Source organism: Globicephala melas, chromosome 1, assembly GCF_963455315.2.
Source record: "Globicephala melas chromosome 1, mGloMel1.2, whole genome shotgun sequence".
NCBI classification, from domain to species: Eukaryota; Metazoa; Chordata; class Mammalia; order Artiodactyla; family Delphinidae; genus Globicephala; species Globicephala melas.
In genome coordinates this window covers 87,267,344-87,292,849 of record NC_083314.1, presented here as the reverse complement: position 1 = coordinate 87,292,849, position 25,506 = coordinate 87,267,344, and the positions used below count along the sequence as shown (strand labels likewise).

The 25,506-nt window shown below is 41.8% G+C and overlaps 1 protein-coding gene across 2 annotated transcripts; it reads right to left on the bottom strand.

The window, feature by feature from the left end:
• Nucleotides 1-430: 430 nt before the first annotated feature.
• AMPD1 (adenosine monophosphate deaminase 1) lies at nucleotides 431-24,484 on the bottom strand. Of its 2 annotated transcripts, XM_060287130.1 has the most exons (17): nucleotides 24,448-24,469; nucleotides 23,151-23,162; nucleotides 19,640-19,820; nucleotides 18,159-18,324; nucleotides 14,787-14,952; nucleotides 12,007-12,226; nucleotides 11,416-11,545; nucleotides 10,193-10,387; nucleotides 9,476-9,607; nucleotides 8,550-8,713; nucleotides 7,056-7,182; nucleotides 6,709-6,872; nucleotides 5,907-6,027; nucleotides 5,079-5,252; nucleotides 4,777-4,887; nucleotides 4,267-4,415; nucleotides 431-455 (listed from the first exon to the last, which is right to left on the bottom strand). In XM_060287130.1, the coding sequence occupies exons 1-17, from the start codon at nucleotides 24,467-24,469 to the stop codon at nucleotides 431-433; spliced, it is 2,259 nt and encodes a 752-aa protein (XP_060143113.1). The 2 variants fall into 2 exon arrangements, with proteins under 2 accessions (XP_060143113.1, XP_060143097.2); XM_060287114.2 differs by lacking the exons at nucleotides 431-455; nucleotides 23,151-23,162 and having other exon boundaries at nucleotides 4,257-4,415; nucleotides 24,448-24,484.
• Between the last annotated feature and the right edge of the window lie 1,022 nt (nucleotides 24,485-25,506).

Sequence of the window (25,506 nt, the reverse complement as noted above, 5' to 3'; positions counted from 1 at the left end):
TACCCCCAAAATGCGGCTATATATTAATTTTGTTTTGGAGGACTTAAATCTTACAAAAGCAAATACAAGTCTGATTTGAAACAATACTCCCAGCTTACTTTACCAGGTAACTTAAACGACAACTATTTATCTAAAGCAAAGACATAGACTGATTGCTACCAAACTTCTTGGTAAACGATCAGTAACAGTGTATCGATAATATATGCTATTCTAGAAAAATTCATTAATCAGTTAAAAATGGACCACATTTCCAACAATGGTGATTTGTGGAAAATGAGCTTAAGCAATTTATTTACACAGTAAACGAAGGTGTAGGACTTGATCTAAAACACTGTAGGTGAATCACTAGCTTTAGGGTAAATGTTTACAACGTGCCTACTATGTGCCTGGCACTTAGTAGTTGTTTTACAGAATATGCAATACCTAACACTTATGGAATACTCTCACGCATCTCATTTGACCCTCAGAATACCCCCAGGCACGCATGAGCATCTCGATTTTACAGCTAAGGAAACGTAGGCCCAGAAAAGTCTACTTGACCGAGGCATCACATCTGGTATGTGGGTCCTGGCCGAGGCTCCAGCCCCTGACTCATATTCTGATCATCTTCTGCCATACTAGTTAGAAGCTCTTAGATGTTCCAATGCCAGATTTTTAAATCAAAATCCTACCTGACAACTTTCACTACTGTGCTCGTCAGATTCTGTTAAGAATCAAAGCACAAAAAAGCAAAAATGTAAAGTCCGTCGTCTCAGCCTGTCGACGTTCAAGCGCCGTGGCTAATCCTGGAGAGAGCCCCATGTTTCTTCCTGGATGCGGGGCGCTCCCTGCCTCTACCCCAGGACTGTCGAGCGTCCCCGAGCGTCACCTGGACGGCGGTCCCCGCGCCCCGAGGGGAGCGGCGAGGAGACCCTCAGCCAGGCTCCGCCACAACCTCCGAGGCCGACGAGCGGGCTCCCAACGCGCGGCGTCCGCTGGGCGCCGGGCTGCACGCTCGGGCGTCCCTCCAGGCCGTGGAGGTGCCGAGAGAGCGTGGGCGGCGCCGACACCTCCGCCAGCCCGCTCCCGCGCAGCGGCCGGACGGCGCCCGACGCTCCGTGGCCCCGCTCTGCGACACCCTCCGCCGCGAGGGTCCGAAGCCCCTGCCTCACACCCCGCCCGGGTCTCCCTACCCCTACTTGCTCTCGTCCTCGACGCCGCCTCCGCGGCTGGGCTCCGAGGCTCTCGTCCTCCGCGCAGAAGCGCCCAGTCGGCTCGCTACCACTCTGGGTGGGCTCCGTCCCGCCCCCACAGGCCCGGCCGCAGGCCCCGCCCCGGCAAAGTCCTGTTCTTATTGGTTCCTGTTCCCACCCCTCACGGTCGGGCCCGCCCCCGGCACCGCCCGGGGACCTTCCAGAGGGGAACCGCCCCCTCTGGAGTTCGGCGTAGGGGCCAGAATCTTGCCCAGGACCTTGGGCGCCGAAAGGGTGCGGCCCCAGGAGGCAGGCTACCGGCGCCACTGTCGTCCAGCCGAGGGCCTCTAGCCAAAGCTCCTTCGCCGTTGCCGTGCCTGCCGTCCGACAGGCCCCACGGCGAAGGACCAGAACTTTACACGAAGGTTGACTCCTCACAACCACCCGTGAGAGAAAGCCTAATCAAGGAATCCAAATGGCACCTCACTCAAAGAAACCATAGAATTGTCTCCTGCCACCGGGCTCAGTTGGCCTGGTGTCTCCAGTGAAAGAGCAGCACCATTTCTCGGGCTGAGCTCAAGGAGGAAACAAACATTTCTCCGGCAATTGCAGTACAGCGCCTACTTGAAACATACACAGATGCAAATGACGCTCCGGACACCTGAGGCGTGAAATCCCAGAGCAGGGTTGCCTTTGATACTCCCAGTGCCTGAGGTCGGCTCCCACGCCCTGTTGTGACACACATGCTTAAGCGCTACGCCTGCAACACACTCATACTCAGGTATGTGCATGGCGCAGTGCCTACTGCGAGCAGCAGCCCAGTTTCACTAAGGCTGCGAGTCAAGGATGATTTGAGCCTGTTTCCCAGGCACTTGCTAACCACCCCACCCTGCCTCTGCCCGCCCGACTCCACCCTACCTCACCCCACCCCCACCAGAACCTCTTGGATTTGGTGATCAAACTCCCCATATCTGTTCGCATAGAGGTACCAAAATAGAAGACGGCCAGAAAGAGCAGTATTACACATCACAGATGACTGTCACAAGCCAACGTAGTCAAAGCAATAAAAGCTGCATATCCCAAACCACTGTGAAACCATGAACCGTGGACAATGAAACAGGAAGTCTCTTCTGTGATGGGGGGGGAGAAAAAGAGGAATGACAAGACATATTTTTTTGACAAGACATATTTTTAATCATGTCTCAGTGAGGAAATAAATTTGTAGTAAATTTTGAACACTGATCTTTATGGACTCCTCCTGCTCACCACCAAAAAATTCCTTATGTATTTAGAAAACTTCCCAAACAATTGTTTAAGATAAAATTTGGGGCTAGAATAGTGTGGCTTTGGAATTTCAAATTTATTTCAAAGTTCAAACTTTGAATTCCAGGAGACTATATGACAAAATGAGCAAATCGAATTCCAAGTACCAAATTGGAAACCAAATCTGCATGGATGTAATAAATGAATTAACATGTATGTATTCTACTGCCCTCTCATGGGTAAGATGGAGATATACATAATGGTAGTTCATGCCTTTTAAAATCTGAGAATAGAAAGTTTAATTTGGCAACTTATATTATTTTGATGACAAAGAGGCCAAGGTAAAATAAAATCAGGTTTTCCAAGGGACTTACAAATACTCAGCAAACAGAACTTCAACTTCAGAAACCAGGGAGAGCATTCTAACACCAGGGCTAGTACAAACATGCTGCTGGGATCATGCCTATGCTTATGGCTACCTGTACAGAATGTGGAAGCATGCAGGAATTTGCTTTTAATTTTTTTTTCCATTTGAAACGTCATTACTTTCTGGGATGTTTCACAAAATGCTCTGTTTCACTTTTGTATCCACTCATGCTATAACTTCTTGCTGTGAATAACTTGAGAGTAGAAGTGAAATCTTATTCTTTATATCTTTGCTGCCTAGAATAGTACCTGGTACTTTAGATGTTTGATCAGTAATTGTTTATTGAATAAGTGGAACGAAGTATCAGCCCAACCACTAGGTGGCAACACAACTGTATATGTATAGAAGTATGGTCTGGCTAATTGGATTGAATTCCACCTGACCTTGAGTAACAGGAATGTTTCTAAAAAGTTACACGTGTATCTTATTTTGGTAAGTGAAATCGTTTAAAACGTACCACTACAGCTGACTATAACTTTATTGTCAATTATATCCTTAAAACTAAGAATCCTTTCATAAGATAAATTCTCCATGAGTATAATAATTCATAATTACAGATTTTCTATCTTGGGGTACACCTGTTTTTGTCTAAGAAAGCCACCCTTCAGATGTATCCTGTCAAAAGGACTTTTCAGAAGTCTAAGTGCCTATAGCAAGTTTCATTCTATAAACCAAAAGCCTACATTCTCCCTATATCAAATCATTTGCTTGTTTTTGTTTTTGTTTTTTTAAATATTTATTTATTTATTTGGCTGCGCCGGGTCTTAGTTGCGGCAAACAGGATATTTTAGTTGTGGCATGCAGGATCTAGTTCCTTGACCAGAGATTGCACCTGGGCCCCCTGCATTGGGAGTGCAGAGTCTTAACCACTGGACCACAAGGGAAGTCCCATCATTTGCTTGTATTTTTGCCCTGCCTTAATAACCGTTTTGCCTGGAAGTCATGGACACTCAAGAGTCAGAAAAACCCAGGTCCCCATTGCTGCCTCTCACTAGGTGCATCCTTGTGCAGCTTATTTTTTTTATCAAAGATCATTTCTTTTTTTGATTAAGGTATAGTTGATGTACACTACTATATGTTACAGGTGTACAGCATAGTGATTCATAATTTTTAAAGGTTATATTCCATTTACAGTTATTATAAAAAATTGGCTATATTCCCTGTGTTGTACAATTGTGCAGGTTATTAACTTCACCAACCTCAGTTTACTCATCTTCCCCAAAATGGAGGTAATAATACCTATAAAGTTGTGCAAAACATTAAATGAAATAATGTCAATGGAACAATATCTAATACAATCTTTGGCTTGTAGTAGGGATTCAATAACTGGTAACTGTTGTTATTCACACTCTACAATGAAAATCTCACCCATATCATTATTTGGTTTATTTGTTTTATTCTCCTGATTTAATGCCTTCAGCAATTAAATTAAGTTCATAACACCAGGTTTCGTAGCGATAGGCCATGCGGATTTGGGCCACATTTGTCTTTCGGATATCATTTCCAGTAGGACCTTCTTCAAGGTAATTATCACCCAGAAACTTTACTTTCTCCTATAAGAGAAAAGGAAACAGAATGATTGTTGTCTCTTTTTACCCTGATATAGACAATAATTACATCCTCCACCAAGATTCCTTCCTTATGTTAGCTACGGGCAAGAGGAAAACAATAAACCATTAAAAGCACTCATCCAGTACCTCAATGTGCACGGTCTGCTGAGAAATCAATTATATTTTATTTCCCTTGCCCAAAAAGCATGGCCAGAGAGACAGAATAGTTTTTTCTAGTCCCTGTCCATAGTAATTGCACATGATTTGTGAAATAATTTTTCAACATGTTTCCCCAACTAATTTTTCAATATTCAAGTTGCCAAATTCTAAACTCAGAAGGAGAGCCAGTCAAGGGCAGGTCTACCTCATGAGAAATTCCACATTGCAGAACACTGTTTCTTGCCACTTCACACATATCACAGGTACTCAGCTTGAAGACTTGTGCAGCAATGGCATATTCTTCCATTAGGGGCTCCTTGGGTTATTTATTTAAATGAGGCCAAAAAAAAAAGGAAGAAAGGAAGAAAAAGGAATGCATTAAAAGAAATAACCCACATCCTGCACAAAAAGAATAATGAAATATCTTGATTTGACTTTAAAATTCTGGGTGGTAAACAACATTTCAGCAAAAATATACTTGTATTACTCAAAATTCCATATGTGTACCTTGGTGAAGTGGAATTGCATCGGGTCATCTGTAGACAGTGAGATCATTAGCCCTTTCTGGAAGAAATCTAAAAACGGATTTTTGGCATATTCTAGAAATAAGCTGTTGTTACTTAATGGCGACATAGCGATGGGAATCTGGGCTAAGAAAAACAAATACTGTAACACAGGACTCTGTAAAGGAAGAGTGAAAAAAAATTTTTTTAATGTTGAGAAAGGGATACAAACTAGAAAAGTTAAAACTTCCTGGTTACCTCAAGTTTTACCTTTCAACAAAATTATCACCTATTCTTTAAATCCCCTTGTAAAGAAGAATAATAGCTTTTAAATGTAAATACTATTTAGAAGAAATTTATTTGGGATCAATTTTCAGAAGCATTGAGTCAAACCCAGCTGTTTGTGTTTTAATTGTCTACTTAGTTAGGCAAAAGACTTCACCTTGAAACATTTTTTTTCCCTACAAGAAAGTTCTGACTCACACCAGAGGCATTTTAAAACATGCTATAACATGAAATCTGGTGAAAACCAGTTTCAGGTAAGCCAAGCTGCCTCTGATTTATCCCTTGTCAGAGTTCTAAAATGCAAGTCAGGCGATCTGCATTAACTCCTCCCTGCCACCAACTATCTAGGTAATCTTGAGCAACTTCCTTTACTTCTCTGGGCCTCTGTAAAATGAGATGCACTAAATAATCTCAAAAATCTTTTTTGCTCTACTTTAATTTGATTCCAGTGTTGATAATGACTTGTGACAGAATGATAAGGGGAAAAAATGCTGTTCCTCTAGCTCCAGTATAAAAGTTAATATTGAGAAGAGAGCTTCCAACTCACCTTTTTTAAATTCAGGCCATGAGAGATATTATCTGCTGTCATGAATGCTGTCATGAGATGGGTGAGAGCTCCAGCTTCCCCACAGTGAGGTCGGAACAGAAACGTATTCATGCCTCGTTCCCTAGGGAAACGGAGCTACTATAGCAATCACAGGTGACTGACTGGGACCTGGCAACAGTGCTGGGCATAGAGTGATTTATAAGAAAATCTGGTAGGAAACACCAGAACACTCTGAAAGGGAGTGGGGTATCCAAAGTATTCAGCAAAACTGACAATTCCAAATCATAATCTTAATTCTTCCCAAACACAGGCTTTTTGAAAAAAGAGACAACATAGGATATGAGGGTATGGAGGAAAGTTTTGATTACCTGAACAGAAACATCTTCAGTTTCCACCCAACTTTTACCAATATCACCATGTCGTTGTTTCTCCTACTCACACTTCAGCGGGGAAACATTTCCAGAAAACCCCATTATGATAGTCCTCTATTTATTCCTTACCCAGATATATCAAGAAAGGTAAAATGTATGGAATTTTATAGTAAATTGCACAGTGATTAGTGTAAATTCCTAAACTTCCAAAGAAAAGGAACTGTGAAAGTTACTGAAGGCTCCAAACTGTCCATTCCTGCCCCTAAATAAATAAAGAAACCGAAGAAAAAGACAAGGGAAAGAAATTTCTGCTCTGGGCCAGCTGGCAGCATCCCAGCAGCGTAGGCCCTCAACCACCTAGGGTGCCAATGTATGAGGAAAGAGGTGTGCTAAATAGATTCTCCTTCTAGCTCCAGTTCTCATCTACTTACTTTCTCAGGCTGTTGAGCACCGTGATGTTTGCGTACATATAGTAGGCATAGTAAGTGTAAGATGGATTCTTTTCCATGGTCCACTCCTGGGGCTTAGGGCTCTTGGAGGAGAACATGTGGCCGCTGTGTTTGGACTCATCATCCACACTGTCGAAGCCAGTAATCTGTCAGGAAGAGTGAGCCACGTAATGGATTCAGTCCGAAGGCAGGGTCCCGGCCCTCAGACAAACTTTCAGCTTCCAAAGGCAAGGACCAAATGTCAGAGATAAGCATCAAGAATTAATCATGGTTAGGTAGGCGGGCTGGTTCATGTGCAGCCGCAGGAAGGCTTTCAGGGCCATGCTTACATGCTTGAGGAAGACACTGAGGTCTGGGTGAGCCTGGGGGTTGATGGTGGCCTCAAACACTGGCATGAAAATATTCTCCAGCATCTTTCCGAAGTGTGGAAGGAAATTCTTAGATCGGAACACATCACTAGAGGCAGGAATGAAGAGAATTTAGGAGGAAAAGATTTTTTGGACTAATAGTTCAAAGCAAAGGACCAAAGGCAAGCAAAGGACTAAATGCCACGTTCAGGAGAAGACCTAGTGTCTCCATCCTAGGTCCACTCTGGTACATTCTTCTTGGTTACCCATAATGAAGGATTCAGTTTGGGTTTGGCATAGGAGGTATAAATTTCTTGTTGGACCACATGCCCCTATATCTTCTACAAATCCTCTGTGGTAAGAAAACTAAACGTTCACAGCTAAGTCCAGATAGAAAATGAAGAGTATGGGAACTCTGTCATGAAAGTTTCAATGATTTTTACATGTGTCGTATCGTGAGCGTGAAACAGTTATCAAGAACACCTATGATATGCTGTGGCCAGGGGGCAATCTAACAAATTCTTATATAGCACACAATATATGCCATCCACTCTTTTAAGTGGCCAGAAGTATTAGCTAATTTAATCCTCATAAAACACAATAAATTAGGTACCATTATGACCCCATTTTAAAGATGATGAAACTAAGGCACAGAGAGGTCACACAACTTGCCAAGGTCACACAGCTAGTAAGTGGTAGAGCCAGGATTCAAGCATAGCCAGTCCAGAGCCAGGGCCCATGCTTCTAACCACCACACTCTAATGCTTTAATGTCTCTTCCTTAATGATATTAGACAGGATGTTTTACTCCAGTCAAAAAGCTACTTTTATTTTTGGCTAAAGAGACAGGATAAAACTCTTGCATTGTCACAGGGCACACACAGCATGGAGGTAGGTGGCTAGACAATATATAAACACTTAAGTTAGATAAAAGATCAATGATATGAACATCCCTGAGGGCAATGAGTAATTAGCAGGTGATAATACCATTGATAAATACTCATTAATCATAGAGAACTTGAGCACTTGTAGATGAGACAATCGACAGACAGTGGTAGAGGTTCTGATACAAGAAAGGTACACCCCAGTACAGATGCGCATGGGAAAGAGTGAACTGGACACAGAGAGGAAGACCAAGAGAAAGAAAATGTATAGTAAAATGTATATAGTTCTTATCTTAAGTCTTAATCATTCTCAAGAAGTTATTTTGTGATCTGCATAAAGTCCCCTGTTTTACAAAACAAAACCAAAAAACCTGGTTAGAAAACTGAACTGAAATGATCTTCCTAACTCCTGTCTGTCATCAAGAGTGCTAAACCCAGAAGGGACAAAACCAGGCACCCGGGCCCCAGTACTGACTGCTGTTTAACAAAGCTTATTTCTGTCCAGATGTGCTGCACATTCCTTGTTGGTGTGGAGGAGGTGAGGCAGGTGGGAGGAAGGCAGGCTTCAGGGTTTCCAGTGGGTGGGTACGTACTAGATCCTGGGGACCTGGATCATCCATGTCATGTTGGGGCAGTAGATGCGGTTTCGGACGAACCAGGTGGAGAGTTTGCTCCACTCATCAGGACTGCGGCCGTAGATAGACAGGCGGGGCTCAGTGTGCTGGTACTTGGCGTCCACCAAGTCTGCACCTACCTCCTGCAAAGCCAAGAGAGGAGTCCAAAGCCAGGAATTCCCACGGGTCCCTCAGGGGTCTAAACCTGTGGGGTCTAGGGAGAGGAGATGGGTACTAAGAAGAACAGAGGAAATGTGAAAGGCAGTCAGAGGAAAACTATCAAGGTTAAGATGTAAGGAGCCTGAGAGGTGAGGGGGAGTTAGTCGGGCTAAAAGACTGATAGGATGTAATGGAGTCTAGAGAGAAAAAGAGTCAGACTAAAGACGATGAAATCCCAAGGCACCGCTGCAAAAGAAATTCAGTTTTCATATGCCCCCTATATCTCCAAACACACATCTCCCAACTGCACCTGTCATTCCTGCCTCCTAATGTTCAGGTGTCATGAAGATCAGGATGGATTCTGATCCTAATTCTTCCTGAACTTACAACTCCAAAAGCCTGGAAGAGCCAGGTCCTTAATCCCAAATCCACACCCTTAGGGTCTCTGTCCTAGGAATCAAGGTCTTTGAAAATCATTACAGTGAATGTTTCAGAAGAAATTATCACATTCATTTGTGTATTGCCTGACCCCAGGGATAGCACGCTCCCTCCCTCCCTCCCTCCCTCCTTTCCTTCCTTCCTTCCCTCTTTTCTCTTTCCTTTTTTCCCTCTCTCCTTCTTCCCTCCCTCCCTTTCTTCTTCCCTCCTTCCTTCCTTCCCTCTTTTCTCCTTCCTTCCCTCCCTCTCTTCTTCCCCCTCCTCAAGAACCAGGCCAGGTACCATAGATCTGGTTGATTTCTCCTCACCTTGATGATAGTGGCAAAATATTCCCCATTAATGTAATTGTCTGTCTTCAGGTAGAGGTCCCGTAGCTCACTTGCTCCTACAGGATTGTATTTGTCATTGAACTTATCAAAACGCTGGAAAGTCTGACGTCCCTGCATCAGGAAACAGGAGCACAAGTATATCTTTATCAGAGCTGCCTGAACACAGAGAGTTAGGGAATGGCCACAAGGAACAGTGGCCTGGTAACAGGAGAAGGGCTTGGCGCAGAGCAACTAAGCCAGTGCGCCACAACTACTGAGCCTGTGCTCTAGAGTCCATGAGCCACAACTACTGAGCCCGCGTGCTGCAACTACTAAAGCCCGTGCCTAGAGCCCGTCTCCACAACAAGAGAAGCCACCACAATGAGAAGCATGCGCACCACAATGAAGAGCAGACCTAGCTCACCACAACTAGAGAAAGCCCATGCACAGCAACGAAGACCCAACACAGCCAAGAATAAAATAAATAAAATAAATTTATTAAAAAAAACAAAAAACAAAACAGGAGAAGGGCTTGGGCTCCAAGAATGGAATCCAATACAGCTGACAATGAGAGAACCTCAAAGTTGTCCATGGGTTCTTTCAGTTAGCATGGTAAGCCCACGTAGTTTAGCGGGCTCTGAGAAGGGAGAGTTTGTAGGGGAAAGGCGTGTGGGGTTCTGAGAATTAGATGAAACTGACATTATCTTTTCAACCTACAGCATGAACATCCAGAGAATCGACAGTCAGGTCGTAGGGATGCATTTTTAATTTAGCAAAAAGTTCCTTTAGGGTCAGATTTTTCTCCTTGGTGCTATAGACCACTCTGTCAGCATCAACTTGGTAAGATTTCTTAATAAAGCGAAGTAGATGTTTCTGGTTCATGCAAGCAGCTGCATGGATATGGGTATCAACCTGTGTGTACATTCAGACAAAGAAAAACCAACAATCAGCTTGAGTTATGCTTCTCTGTGGTGCCTGCCAATCCCACTGTGATGGGAGAAAGGAGTATATGATAGGGGTGTGACCTGGCAGCTGGTGGAGGTGGCCGAGCAAAGAATGAACCCATAGCACCTTTTTGTGCCCTTGTGAGGATGTGAAAGTTTAGGCTGGATACAGTAATATTGCCTGCTTCTCCTGGATATCTGTGCATCAAATTTACTTCCTACATTTGATCCACACAAAAGTCTTAGGGACAATTCTCCACCCATGAGACACAGCTGGAAGTGAAGCAGCTGCTACAGCTTTCAGCCCCAAAGGGAGAAAGGTTGAAATGATGAAGCCATGGCACAGCGATGGCACTTATGAGTTAGGTACTTTTATGAGTACAATTTTCTAAGCGGAAGTTTTGATAGATTAAGTAATTTGCCCAAGGTTATACAGGTGGCTGAGCCAGGGATTGGTCCCAAACCTCTGCTCATATATTTCCTACTCCCACTTCCTTGCAATCATTTAAGTGGTCAGAACACATCTTGGAAGTGTTTCTAGTTGATTAGTTTTCCATTTGCTATTCACAATCCTCTTATGAGCTAGATTGAGCAGATATATTTCCCAGTTTTACAAATGAGGAAACTGAAACTCAAATATTTAATCACTTCCTCCCCAATGTCTTACAGTCAGGAAGTAGAAGAAAGAGGACTAGAGTGAAGACCTTTCAAATCCTAGAATAGTGGTTTTTGAGGTTCTATTCGTTTTTATTATTTTTGTTGTTGATGATAACTATAATTTTTTATGGCAATAATGTGATAAACCTTTCTATGCAGAAAACAGTAGAAAAGGCATTTTAATCTTTTAGACATCATCTATCTCCTTTCATGAAGTTCTACTGAACCTGCAGAAATCTTACATGAATCAGAAAAACAGTATCTTTCTTGTCCTGTTCAAGAAATAAGTGGATTAATGTTTTTGTCCAGGAATGACCCCTGAGCACCGAATATATTTACCTTCCTGCAGTTGTAAAAATCCCGGTGGGGGTTGCTCTTCAGCTCCTTCAACTCATCCATCTCATTGAGCATCTGATGGACCTGGAACTTGGAGGAGAGGAACTTCAGGCGCCGGTGGGTATAGGTCTTACTGTGAAAATTAAATCATGATTGTAAAAAATTCCAGACATCTAAGGAAAACAGTCACAATTTCAAAACCATCAGGACCCTTATAACCTGTAGAAAACTATTATGTTTGTTTCCAAATGGAACTGGCTTACTCTGCATTAATCTAACTTGAAAAGTATTGGGCTCCAAGGACTTAATCTTTTCATCAAAATTGTACATAAATAATAATGAGGGAGGATTGGGGCTCAAAGCCTGTCTCAGCCACCTGTGTGACTTTGGGCAAATCACTTAACTCGTCAAAGTCTCAGCGTGTAAATCGGGAGTTATAAAAATACCCACTTCATAGAACGATTGTGAGGAGAAAAAGAAACAATGCACATGAAGGTTTTAACATAGTGTTTGAACCTTGTAAGCAATTAATTAATACGTAGTCTTACTGTTAGTAGTAGTAATAGTAGCAGTAGTTTAGGTCTTAACACTTACACAGGTCCTCGAGCAATTAAAGCAAGTAAAAAATTCATATCATCTAAGAAGGTGTCCAGATTTGGGTAAGGAAGTGGCTTAGGCTCCTCTTTGCTGGCTGCTTCTTCATTAGGATAGATGTAAACCACACCGTCCTTCATTTTGAGGTGATAACCGAGGTTTTCCGGGAGGTTATCTGTTCGGAAGGGGTCTTCTCTCTTCTTCATGGGAGGGGTAAAGACTTTTTCAATAAAACACACAATAATATATCAGCACATAGAATGAATGACCACATAAAAATAACCAAAGTTAAATACTGTAAGATCTCATTTGTATGGAATTCTGTATGTCATAAGTTGTAATTATCCAGAGCTAAGCTAAAGTTTATTTTTACATTATTTCCCAAAGGTGACTAAATTAGTAGTATAAAATAACAATAACATTTTATCTAGTGTAAGAATGATTTTCAAGTTCTTCAGAATTTCTGTTTATATAATTGCAATACTTCTTACAAACCATTTTCGTTATTTATTAAAATTGTTAAAATCTTCCTGTTAAGAGCATTTTATTAACATTTGAGATAACTGCGTAGAAATAAAAGTAAAACTACCGTTAAAATGTAGAGTTTGGGCCTTTTCCTTATTTAAACCAAGCTTCTCTATCAGTCTTAATTTAGAGTGGTTATTTTTTAACAGACAATTTTTTTGAGCAGTTTTAGGTTTTAGGGGGGTGGTGTGATGAATTGGGAGATTGGGATTGACATATATACACTAATATGTATTAAATGGTTAACTAATAAGAATCTGCTGTATAGGGCTTCCCCGGTGGCGCAGTGGTTAAGAATCCGCCTGCCAATAGAGGGAACATGGGTTTGAGCCCTGGTCCGGGAGGATCCCACATGCCGCGGAGCAACTAAGCCCGGGCACCGCAACTGCTGAGCCTGTGCCCTAGAGCCCGCGAGCCACAGCTACTGAGCCCGAGTACCACAACTACTGAAGCCCGCGTGCCTAGAGTCCGTGCTCCGCAACAAAGTGAAGCCACCACAGTGAGAAGCCCGCGCACCGCAAGGAAGAGGAGCCTCCGCTCTCCGCAGCTAGAGAAAGCCCACGTGCGGCAGCGAAGACCCAACGCAGCCAAAAATAAATAAATAAATAAATTTACTAAGAAACATATATATATATTTTAAAAAAAGAACCTGCTGTATAAATTTTGATGACCAAAAGAAAAAAAAAAGAAAACAGAAAATGTTGGCACATTTTCTATCCAAAACTGAGATAAGGAATACGAAAGAAGTGAGACAGTACATTGCTATGTCAAGTATAAACTTTCGAGTCCCTACTCTTAAATATACTAGAGAGATAAAGTATAATTTAGGAGAAACAAAGGCAAGTCATCCTAAATGTCAATACTATAGAAGATGAACAAACCAATGTTATGAGTTACCAAACTAGAACATGTTTACTATGATTTTAATATTAAAAGGAATTAAAGAGAAGAAGCTCTAGAACTGGAAATTTTTAACAACATAACAAGTTGATAGTTCAAAAACCTTAAATAGCTGCCTCCCCTGAATTTCAATTCTAGAAGTCTAATCCTAAAGATAATAGAGCAATTGTACAAAGATGTCTTAATAAAGATGTTTATTGTAACCTTGTTGGAAATAAACTTTTTTTTTTTTTTTTTTTTTTTTGTGGTACGCAGGCCTCTCACTGCCGTGGCCTCTCCCATTGTGGAGCACAGGCTCTGAACGCGTAGGCCCAGCGGCCATGGCTCACAGGCCCAGCCACTCCGCGGCATGTGGGATCTTCCCGGACCGGGGCACGAACCCGTGTCCCCCGCATCGGCAGGCGGACTCTCAACCACTGCGCCACCAGGGAAGCCCTGGAGATAAACTTTTAAAAGTCAGAAATCTAAACGCCTAAATATAGGAATTGATTAAATAAATTATGATACAGTTATACAATAGAAATTATTAAAATATGATTGTTTAAAAATATGTACTATATAAGAAAGAAAGTAAAAATGAGATATGTAAATAAAGTGCTATGGAAAGTCAAAACCTGTAGTTTACTTTTGTACAGAGGTCAGAGGAAGGAAGGAAATGATAATGGTCGAGCTGTACCTTGAAGGATGAGACTGGATCTGGACATTTGGACATATAGTAAAAAAGTGAAAGGAAGGGCAATGCAGCACAGGGAATGGCATGGCAACAGTACAGGGGCAGGAATGTGCTGAACTAAATGGACAACAGGATATGCTTCCAACCAGGACAAAGAGTTCAAAGGTGGAGTAAAGGAGGTAAGTTTATAAATAGATTGAGTGTGCAAGTCCAAAAATAAATAAATAACAGATAAATAAAACATAGTTAGAAGGCTAGATGGTGGTAGGCCTTGAATGCCAGGCTCAAGACTGGACTTAACTTTGTAGGGGGCGTAGTTAAAGGTTTTTGTCAGGAGAAGGATGTGCTCAGATCTGTTTTATAATAACTGGTACCAAAGTGAGGATGAACTGAAAGGAAGTGAGATTAGAATTTAACGGAGTAGTTAGGAAGCTATTGCAATGATCTGGACAAAGAGAAATATGCACCTAAATTAGAGCTTGAGGAATGGTGAAGAGAGGAGGTTCTGAGAGATATTGTACAGACTGAATCAAGTGATTGGGCACTTGGGCGGGAGAGAGAACGGAGACAAAGATGACTATGATATCTTAAAACTGGGTTACTTATAATCATGGGGCACTTTTAACAGTTAGTAGTTAAACCTAAAGCTATATTCCAGACATTATATAAGAAAATTACTTACCTGGATAGAAGCTCTCATTTGCTACCGAAGCCTCACCCTCAATGTTCCTCAAGTACTGGGAAGGGGTTTTTGGAAACCTCTGAAATGACTTCTGCATATATTTCTCCCGTATACACAATGCCCGATAAAGACCTTTGCAAACCATTTCGAAATCTTCAACCGTAACCTACCAAGAAAATTTCACAGTAGCTCCTGTGAAAACTGGAGAAGTGGGGAAAGCTTGTCATTGGCACCTCCCAGCTCTCCTGGGTGTCACAGCCCCTGCTGAGCCGCTCCTACTTCTCACTCAACTTGGGCCCTGGGTCTCCCTCAAGGAGCAGGCCCTGAAGTTTTAATCGCTCTTCCATTCCTGCCCAAATGTGTCTGTCCTACGAGTCTTTCCTTACAGTCCCATATTTGTTTTTGGTTTTTGCTAGATAGCAGTGATTATCTAACAAATATGATTAAAAGGACCCATTCTAACATGGACAATACTTTCTCCAGGTAGCAAAAGAACATTTTAAGTATAGGCTTCTGAAGACAACATCTCAACTGAAAGACAATGTTGGTGTAATATGAGAACTCAGATCACCTGCTGGTCAGTGTGGAAAAAATTGGGGAAGGAATAAAGTGTCACACTTCCCTCAAACCCTGTCACCCATGCACTGCTTTCTGTAGCTAGAGACGGATCAGAATATCATCCTGTGAGAAGTCATTCTTTGGGATGGTTTTGAACAGGATTTTATCTGGGACTAAAAACAGAGATTATAGAGTAAAATTTTCTTAGAACTGCTGGAAATTTCCTAAAACTGACCTATTTTTGGGCTTCCCTGGTGGCGCAGTGGTTGAGAGTCCGCCTGCCGATGCAGGGGACGCGGGTTCGTGCCCCGGTCCGGGAAGATCCCACATGCCGCAGAGCGGCTGGGCCCATGAGCCATGGCCGCTGAGCCTGCGCGACCGGAGCCTGTGCTCCGCAGCGGGAGAGGCCACGGCAGTGAGAGGCCCGCGAACCGTAAAAAAAAAAAAAACTGGCCTATTTCCCTGACCCCATCCCCAACTCCTGGCTGGGCTTGACATGCCCACAGTTATAACTCTAAATCATTGCATGCTCATCATCAGAACCCAAAGACTTTCTGGGACCAATGCAAGCTTGTTCCCAATGGTTTGAAGTCCAGATATTAATCCTAAACAGTTGAACTCTTTTTAATGACTTGTTGACCTTGACCAAGAGAGTCTGGCACAGGTGCTAGGTCTGGGGGTCTGCTTCCAATAGCACGCTTGTTCCTTTGCTACCTAATGGGCCAGCCACCTAAAGCTCCTTGAGGACAAGAGCTGGATCTTATCCACCTTCTCGTCCTCAGCACTTAGCACACAGTGCCTGGCACAGAGTATGTGCTCAATAAGGACTGATTACAATGAATTTGTTGTTTACCTGGGATGAATGGCCTTGGGAACTTAGCCCTAATTCCCCCTTTACTTCTCTGTTCAGTTATAAGGGCAAAGACTGATTCAGGTACAGGCCACAACTAGGTGGAGTGTAGCTCAGCAGCTCAGCCACCTTCAGCTACCCGGTGTAGCCACATACTTGGTTCTTCAAAGAAATTATACTCCAATAAAGATGTTAAAAAAAAGAAAAAAGAAAGAAAGAAAAAAAAAGACTCCAGACCAAGATTTCAGGTGCCCTCCAGCTTTTATAGGAGGAGAAGCTAATCCCTGACTTCTGTGAGCCTTGTCCTTCCTCCCATCTTCTTTCTTTTTATTCCTGTTTTCATTTCCACCAAGCACATAGGGATCAAGTTTTAATATTTGTGGTTTTTTTGAACTCTGGCCTTCTCCAAACTTTGTTTGCCACGTTGCTATTAAACATTTTGTTTCAGTTATTTAGCATCTAAAATCCCTGCCATTTGTAGAGCACACATGTTACCATGCAGAAAACGAATAAACAAGAATAGTGTCCATTTCATTGCTCTGTCATTTTTAAATATCTTGGAACTGACCCTAAGTGGGTCAGTTACATGAGAAGAGGGTTTAGGACCAGTCATTAAAACTATATTTGGAGCATAGACCAATGGCTAAACAGCAATTTCACCAATATGATGCTGATTTTGCAAGTCCGTGTGGCAGAGGTTTATTTATTGACCAACTGTTCTGGGTAGGACAAGCAGGTCAAGTTGTTTGCAACTTGAGTTTACTATCCCTGTGGCATACCAGAATCTGTTCCAAGCAATAATATACTGTGTAAGCATCTGCTATGAAATTGGAAAGGACAGTTGGTCGAAAAACAGCAGCTGCATTAGAATGTTCTGACCTCTCTCTCATCTTCTTCTTCTTTTTTTAAAAAATAAATTTATTTATTTACTTTTGGCTGCGTTGGGTCTTCGTTGCTGCGCACGGGCTTTCTCTAGTTGTGGCAAGCAGGAGCTACTCTTCGTTGTGGTGCATGGGCTTCTCATTGCAGTAGCTTCTCTTTGTTGCAGAGCACAGGCTCTAGGCACGCGGGCCTCAGTTGTTGTGGCACGTGGGCTCAGTAGTTGTGGCTTGCGGGCTCTAGAGCGCAGGCTCAGTAGTTGTGGCGCACGGGCTTAGTTGCTCCAGGGCATGTGGGATCTTCCCGGACCAGGGATCGAACCCATGTCCCCTGCATTGGCAGGCAGACTCTTAATCACTGCGCTGCCAGCGAAGTCCTCTCTCATCTTCTTTCCTCTCCACTCTTCTTTCCTCTTTTCTCTCTCTTTCTCCTGATCTGTTTTCTTTGATTGGTTAATGCTACCTGCAGCCCTTCTCTCCATTCTAGGTCTGCTCTGGGTCCATCTTTCCCCGAGAGCCCCTCCCCACTCTGCCCCCCGGGCCTCCCTGAGGCTCCCTTTCCTGCTTTATGATGCCCTCAGTGAGACTAGTTCAGTTGCTACTCTCTTTGGTTCTTTTGCCAGAATCTGTCCACTGTATTCTGTAACACACACATCACATTCTACTGCGTATTCGCATGTGCAAGCAAATGAGATAAAGGAGGAGAAATTATGTGAGATGATAAAAGCAAAACAGAAATATGTCATAGCATATCGTAAACAACAAGGTCCTACTGTATAGCACAGGGAGCTATATTCAGTACCCTGTGATAAACCATAATGGAAAAGAATATATATATATATATATATATATAAAACTGAATCAATTTGCTGTACAGTAGAAGTTAACACAACATTGTATATCAATCGTCAATAAATTTTTTTTAAAAGTTGTAGCATATTGGTATTGAAATGTGATAATGAAGTATAGCAAAGGACAGGTGAGGTAACACCTTCTTCAAAAGGAAGGGGAGGAAGGAAAGAAGCTGAAACAATCAAGCTGAGTATCTTTCTAGCAGCTACATGTGAGGGGCAAGAAGCAACTCACCCCAGAGGAATAATCGCCTGTGATCTGCACTCTCTGAAAATCAGGCACGGTCTCGTAGGTGGGAGACGAAGAAATGTATTCATCAATGTGGGACAATTTGGTGGAAGATGTTTCACTTTGTGGAACGGACAAACTAATGGTCCTCTGTCCAAAGGAACGCTTTTTTCTCGGTTTGAAATTGAAAAATAAAAAGAGTTAACTTTATCTTCATTGCGAGTTTCATTGTGATAAGTTGATGTTCCACTATACAATTTCATTTTGAGAAAAAGAGTGAAAATTAAATGTGGGCTGGTGTCAGAAACAGGATCCAACCTTATGGAAAGGGGTATCATGTTAGAGTGTTCCCTTCGTCCTCGTACACCTTGGAAGAGTGGGTCTTGGGGAATGTACTAGAAGACTCTCAGCATGACACTGTCCTGCACAGGAGGCCCACTCCCAGCAGAACAGGACGTCTGGGTGCTGCAGTAAGCACAGGCTATGTCAGTTAGTACCTGTGTCATTTGGTGCGTGTCCCTTAAATTCTGTGAGCTTCTGTATCTCTCTCTAAAAAAGTGGTGTAATGATGTCTACCATTCAGGATTTCTGTGAGATTTAATGTTTATAAAATGCTTAGCACACTACCTGGAACTTGTAAGTTGCTTAATCAACATTACTTCCTCAAATCAACATGTATTTATTCCGTTTCTACTTTGACCCATGCCCTGTGTTAGGTCCTATGGGGGATGCCAAAGAAGGTGGATTGCTGTTATTTCCTTAAAGAAATAAAACCAAGGGAAGGACTGCAGAATGACCTCCCCATGAAGCTGGTTGGGGGAGGGGAGTGTTTTGAGGAGGGGGGGTCCAAGTAAGTGGTCAATAACAGGTTTGAGAACTAAACTGTGGCACATAGTGACAGGTAGTGAGTACTAGAGTAGTTCAAAGAAGGGAAAATAAACAGACTTTGTGGAGAGGGATCTGTTCAGGGGAGGCAGTAGTAGTTACACATCACAGGCATAGGATGGGCAGCGCCTGAGGGCAGAAACGGAGAGCTGTATCCCTGAGGCCTGGAGGAGGCCAGACTGGCTGAAGGGCAGGATTCCTATCAGGCAGCACGACACTAAGGTTGACTAAGTACAGAGTCCAAAGATGAGGCCCTTGAGTTCCAGTTTCTGTATAGTGTGGAAACTGAGCGTGTGCTCAGCAGCCATCAGCCACTTTGGTTTGGAACAATCATGTGGTAGATCATGTCCTCTTGCTTGGGTGAACAGGAATGGTTCAACTAAAGGCAGGTTGGATGAAGGTAGGAAGGCCACTGTTTTCTTCTTTTTTGGTCCTCGTTGCTTCGCCCTAGTGTATTCAGTGTGTGTGTTTGGGGGGGTGTGGGTTTAACTCTGACAGAGTTTTTCCTCCAAGTTGAATCATCATTCAGAGTGAACCATCTGCCCTGACATTTCCCCTTCCTTGTGTCCCAACGTAATGAACATTCCACTTACACCACTTACCTCCTGCCTCCTGTGGGGGTGGACAGAGCCTCCAGCTGGAATAGGTGTTTGCGCATCTCATCGTGCAAAATTGGACAGATCTCATCCACATCAAAAGGGGAGATCTCATGATGGCCTCCCTCATCTTTGACTTCAGAGGCAAACACTTTTTCAGCAAAGCTCCGTGTTGCATCATCAATACCTAAAAGGCGTTTTCACGTGTTAGTGTTCAAGCACTTTCTCAGAAGTCATCCGAGAGTTTCTGCTACACAGAAGGCACAGTGCTAAGGACTGCCCTGGGCACATGGCTCCCCTGCTCTCCGCCCAGTGTGCCAGGAACATGATGGCACTTCATGCCTATTCTCTCTTTAGTGGGTTTCTGTGTGGGTAGCTTGGAAATCCATTCTCAGAATCACGGGTCAGATTCTTACAGCACACTTTAGAGGGTCCTAAAGATGGGATTGGGCTCTTGCAGGACTAGCACTTAACCCAAGATCACCTGTTTCTGGCGGGGCTAAGTTTGATTTCATAGTAACCATGAAGCATAGTCCTTCCTATCAGGTTGGTGGAATTTTTCTGACGGTTTTAAAGATGCGGATAGGGTTGTTGGTCCTTGGCGTTCTTCTTCCTGAACAGAATAAGTGATCTAAATAGTTCTGAGAAATAAATGTGTACTTTAGGGCCTTTCTTCCTCATAAGACAGATATTGTGTTTCTGTCACACATCACAACCTCATTTTTTTCAAATCCTGATGACTTGGTGATGTGCTGGTGTTGGGGGCGGGAAGGGAATCGCTAATATTTACTGCCTAGTGTTGGGAGTCCCATTTCTTGTGGATATGTGGCCTTCCATAATGAGTGACCTTTGGACAGCCCATTTTACTTTTACTTGCCTTAATTTTTCCATTCTTAAAATGGGTGGAAGGATGACCTTTTAGCCTGGCAATGAACAACCCCAAGATCCTTAGAATACAAGACAACCAGTTTTATCATATAGGGTGGTGATGGCCATCAAATATCTGCTTTTCTGTTAAGTTCTATTGTGTTTTCCAGACACCCAGCTGTTTCCATCTGAGTAGTTATAACCTCCAATACTTCTAAAAGTCTCTTGGTATTTCCAGAAAAGAGCAGGTAGCAAATAATGAGAACGGCAAACAGCTGGATATTTGGAGCAACAGCAGGAGACAAACATTCTTCATGTGATGACAAAGCAAACTGCATGCAGAGAGATAGATCCCCTCACTCCTGCTGCCCTTTCAATGTCTATACAAGTCTCCAAAATGACACATTTTCAATTACAATTTAGGTAAGTGTACTGTATTCAAGCACTGTTCTGTACTTACCAACTCCTTCACCTTCTCCTGTTTCAGTTTCCTTATGTATAAAGTGGGAATACTAATACCTACAAACCTCACTTACAAGGCTGTTGTGACATCGAGATAATGTATGTGAAAATGCTTTTTGAGAGCAATTTTTTAAAGGAAAATAAAACACCAGATTAAACTGAATGACATAATTTGGTAGCATTGCTCAGACTGTTATTTGGTATTTGGGGTTAGGTTTGGGTTATTAAGGAAACGATACATGGTATGGCTTAGTATAGGCTGAAGCATACATTGGAAATGAGAGTAATTGACTCATAACTTCACCAACGCTAACAGTCAGGTCAGCCAGTTTTCAAACCTGGCTTGTCACAGCAGAGTAACAGAGAAGCCCAATATGTTGGCTGAACTTCATGCATCTATTTGTCTCATTGAGCTCAAGCACTTCCTGAAACTGACAAGCATCTTTGGATGCTCTCCCTAGTTTTTTGGCAAGCACCAAGATCCATGAAGGAACGAACAAAACACTAAGTAGATACATTTGATGACCTGAGAATGCCTCCCCACCCCACAGCCAACTGTTCCCCAGAAATAGTATCATTCCTCCCTGAGCATCACAGGCAAGCATATGCACCTAAAGGATGAATGACAAGCAGAAATTAGAAGAGGCTTCATGTACCATGGGGAGCAAATGGAAATAGGCCAGTGGGCTCTGATGATGATGAGGAGGAGAATGAAGATGACTATGCAAGTGGCTTGTCATGATGGGTCTGTGGCAATGCTCTTGGAGGTCTCAGGAGGGAAAGTATGGAAATGGAGTCCCAGGAACCAAATCCTACTTGCTTGGGATCTGGCTCTTCCAGAACAAGCATCCATTATGTGGGACTGCACACATCTATTGGTTTCATGTTTTTAAACATTGTTTTTTCTAGGTTGTAGCTAAGTCACTATAGACAGTTGAAAAGTAGAAACTCTACTCTCAAGAAGTAGCTTACATTATCACCAAAAATTATATGGTTGATATTTCCTTCCACTGAATCAACCAGTTGTTTTGGCTTCATGTAACCACAGCTGAAATTTGATTCCTAATTCAAGAGCTTTGCCTTTCAAAAATACTTCAGGGAGTGGTGGTGATTAGGGAGAGGAAAGAGTGAAACTGACATTTCAAAAGGTGAGTAGATAAGATTTGGTGACAACCTAATTCATGGAGTAAAGTACAGATGACTCCCTGAGGTTTGTATAGATAATTGCTGAGTTCTTTTTTGAGCATGTTTGAGATAATGGAGCATCTGAGTGGCAATGTCTTGAGGTTAGGACATCCACATTTAGACAGAGAATAGATAAGAGAATAGAAACAAGAAGTAGAGTGGTGAAGCAGAAAGAACACTGGACTAGGAGTGAGAAAAAGTGTCTGTGACAGCTGGGTGGCCTTGGGAAAGCCATATAGTCACTAGGAGCCTCAGTGTTCATCATCATAAAAGAGGAATATTAATAATAATAATGTCAACTTCAGAGAATTGTTGTAAAGATTGAACAAGAAATACTTTAAAAACTACACAGTACTATGCAAAGTTGGGGATTATTATTATTAACATAGGAAGTGCAAAACTCTTGAGAAAAGAAATCTCATGCTTGCTGCTTCACCCAACAGACCCAGAAAAACATGCTTATTTCTCAGCAGTGCTTTATTAATGTGTAGGAAAGACAGGTTGTAGATCTTTCATCTGCCACACGGCATCTCATAGAGGAACTCAGAGGCACCAGGAGTACTATCAGTCCGTCAAAGGACAAGTCTGATTTGAGATGGAGGGGAACACACATAAAAAGTTACAATTTTATCGAAAATGGGTTTCACTTTATCTGGTCACAAAAATTCACCATGGAATTTTTTGCATTGGAGGAGGGTTTACTAGGGCAGGACTCAGTAGATCCCCTTAACTAATGTCTAAAGGAGAAGATTATTTTATGTCAGAATAGCAAATGAATGTCCTCTGAGGTTTCTTTAAAAAAGGGATTTTTGGAGGCAGGAAAATTCATGAGTGCATTTGCTATGCTATGGGAGATCTATGGTCATTATAAATCTTTGTTGGCTTTTAATGGTATCATTAATAAACACTGCTGAAAAATAGACATGCTTCTGAATTAAAGAATAGTATCTTTTAGAAATTGATACTTTGGCAAATGGCAGGAAAAATAGCCCAAAATACTCACGTTTTTCTTCAGCTGTATGAAATAAAATAGAACAAGATAAAATATATGTGGCTACTAATCAATGCTTTGGAATAGAAATAGGTAGGTTGGTATAAGAAAGGGGTGTGGTGGGATGTGTTATTAAAGCTCATTCTTCCATTTTTCTACAATTTGCTGCCAATAGAAAACCCTGGGACTATAGTTATTATATAGCTCTTCGTTTTCTTTTCCTTTCTAATTTGTCTCTTTAAATTTATGTTTATAATTTTAAAAAGGTACTCTTTGTAAAATGTGATTTTTAAAAACCTGATCAAGAGGGATGGAAACTCTCATACAATGCTGATTGCAGGTAAGCGAAAACAGATTATTTGGTAAACAATTAACACCTACCAAACAGCCATTTCTGAGAATCTATTCTACTGAAATAATACTTAAACATGGAAAAAGCTTTAGGTACAAATATTATTGTCAGAGCACATTTATACTTAAAAAAATCATAAGGAGCTTAAGGGATTGGTTAAGAAAATTGGAATATTATACAGCCATTTAAAATGATGTTTCGGAAGAGTTTGGAGTGCCATGGTAACTGATTAAGTTATAATGTGAAGCCAGAAAAAGGGCAGGATACAAAGTCACATGTATAATATAATCTCAACTGTGGTTTTTTAAAAAAAATTCTTTAAATTTTCAAAGAAAATAGTTTGAAAGAAAAACACTAACATGTTAAAAGTTATCTTTGGATGATGAGGATTGTGGTTTTTTTTTTTATAACTACTTTTCTAAATTTCTCAGTTTCTCTAAATGAGTGTTTATTACTCTTATTTTTCAGTGAAATGTCTCTTTTTATTTCACATGAAATGTATTACTTTTATAATGAAAAAGACAAATTATTATTTTGAAAATTACTCTGTGTACAAACCTGGATTGTGAACCATCAGAATACACAGATTAATATTAATATTGCCATTATTCTCATGATTTTCAGCTAATGGTATAGCTAAAGACATTTTATAGGATCCTTCTCCCAAGTGTGGCAGCACAGGTTTTGTTTAGACTAGCAGCGTAGATAATAAATATCTTACACAGTTTTCTACTGGGATCATCAAGGATGCTACTACATGATACAGTTTTAGAAGATTACCTCCCTCCTAAAACTAAAAACCAAAATCCCCTTGGAAACCTTGTCTTGTCTTTTCCTGAAATGTACTGTTAAAATTACTATGAACCTTAAATAAAGGATTCCCGAGCTGACATGATAGTTAAAGGATTGATTGCATATTAAAAGCAGTGAACTCTACAAACACTTTTGCACACCTACCTGGAAGTTTCAACAGAGGCATTGTGCTGGGATCCTTGATTCTAGGATAGCACAGTAGAAAGGAAGAGACAGGAGACTGTGGGGATGACTGACTGACAGTATAAAACACGCTGATATTCATTTTATTATTTTGCTTTGCCCCTGTAATTTGACCCTTCTCTGCTAAAAGGAGACAGATGAGCTTTAGACCTATTTATAGCTTTAGGCATTGACTGTGAAAAACAGGTGAAGCCTTCAGTGTTTACCCTGGGATTTTAGACAAGATATCTGTGGTAGGCCAGAAATCACATTTCAGTACTCTCTAAATCTTCCTATGGATTGGATTCTCTTCAAGTGTAGTTTTCTTGTATGACTGGACCACTGATGACTATTTTCCACCCTAGCGAAACACAATGAAATCGTCCAGCCTTCTGGAAAGTCAAGGTCCTCAGGATTTCAGTCCTGAGAACAGCTTTCTGTGGTCGGGGAATATGCTGGTACATTCATCAAACTCTCAACACACACACACACACACACACACACACACACACACACACACCCCTTAAGAAATATTCCTGACTTGGCAGAAATTCACCTGACAGAAGTTATTTAATGAATTAAGTCATAAATTTACTTCAAATCTTGTGGAAGCACAACTGCCATCTAGAGTGCTCAGGGACCCTTACTCTATATATTGTTACAAAAAGAATATATTTCTCATGCATAACATTTTATAGTACACAAAGCACTTTCCAAATATTATCTATTTTATCCTGCTTACAATGCTATAAGGCAAGGAGCACCTTACCCTTGCTTCCCAAATTAGAAAACTGGGGCCCTGGGGAGAGACGTGCCTTACCCAAAGTCATTCTGATTGTTAATGCAAAGCCAAGTCTCTCTGGACCAAGATCTCATGCTCCTTCCACAGTAACACAGAGTCTTGGTTACAGCAAAATACAGGAAGACCTCGATTTTATTGTGCTTAACTTTAACACACTTTGCAGATATTGTGTTTTTTACAAATTGAAGGTTCGTGGCAACCCTGCAAGGAGCAAGTCTACTGTCACCGTTTTTCTAACA

Bases quoted from the DNA above. Each gene is read 5' to 3' on its own strand.
- AMPD1 (XM_060287130.1), bottom strand. From the start codon at position 24,469: ATGCCTCTGTTGAAACTTCCAG. The intron at 14,953-18,158 runs GTGAGTTGCTTC...TTTTCTTGGTAG, and splicing joins CAGGCGATTATTCCTCTGGG to GTTACGGTTGAAGATTTCGA. The intron at 4,416-4,776 runs GTAGACCTGCCC...TTTCTCTTATAG, and splicing joins AATGTGGAATTTCTCATGAG to GAGAAAGTAAAGTTTCTGGG.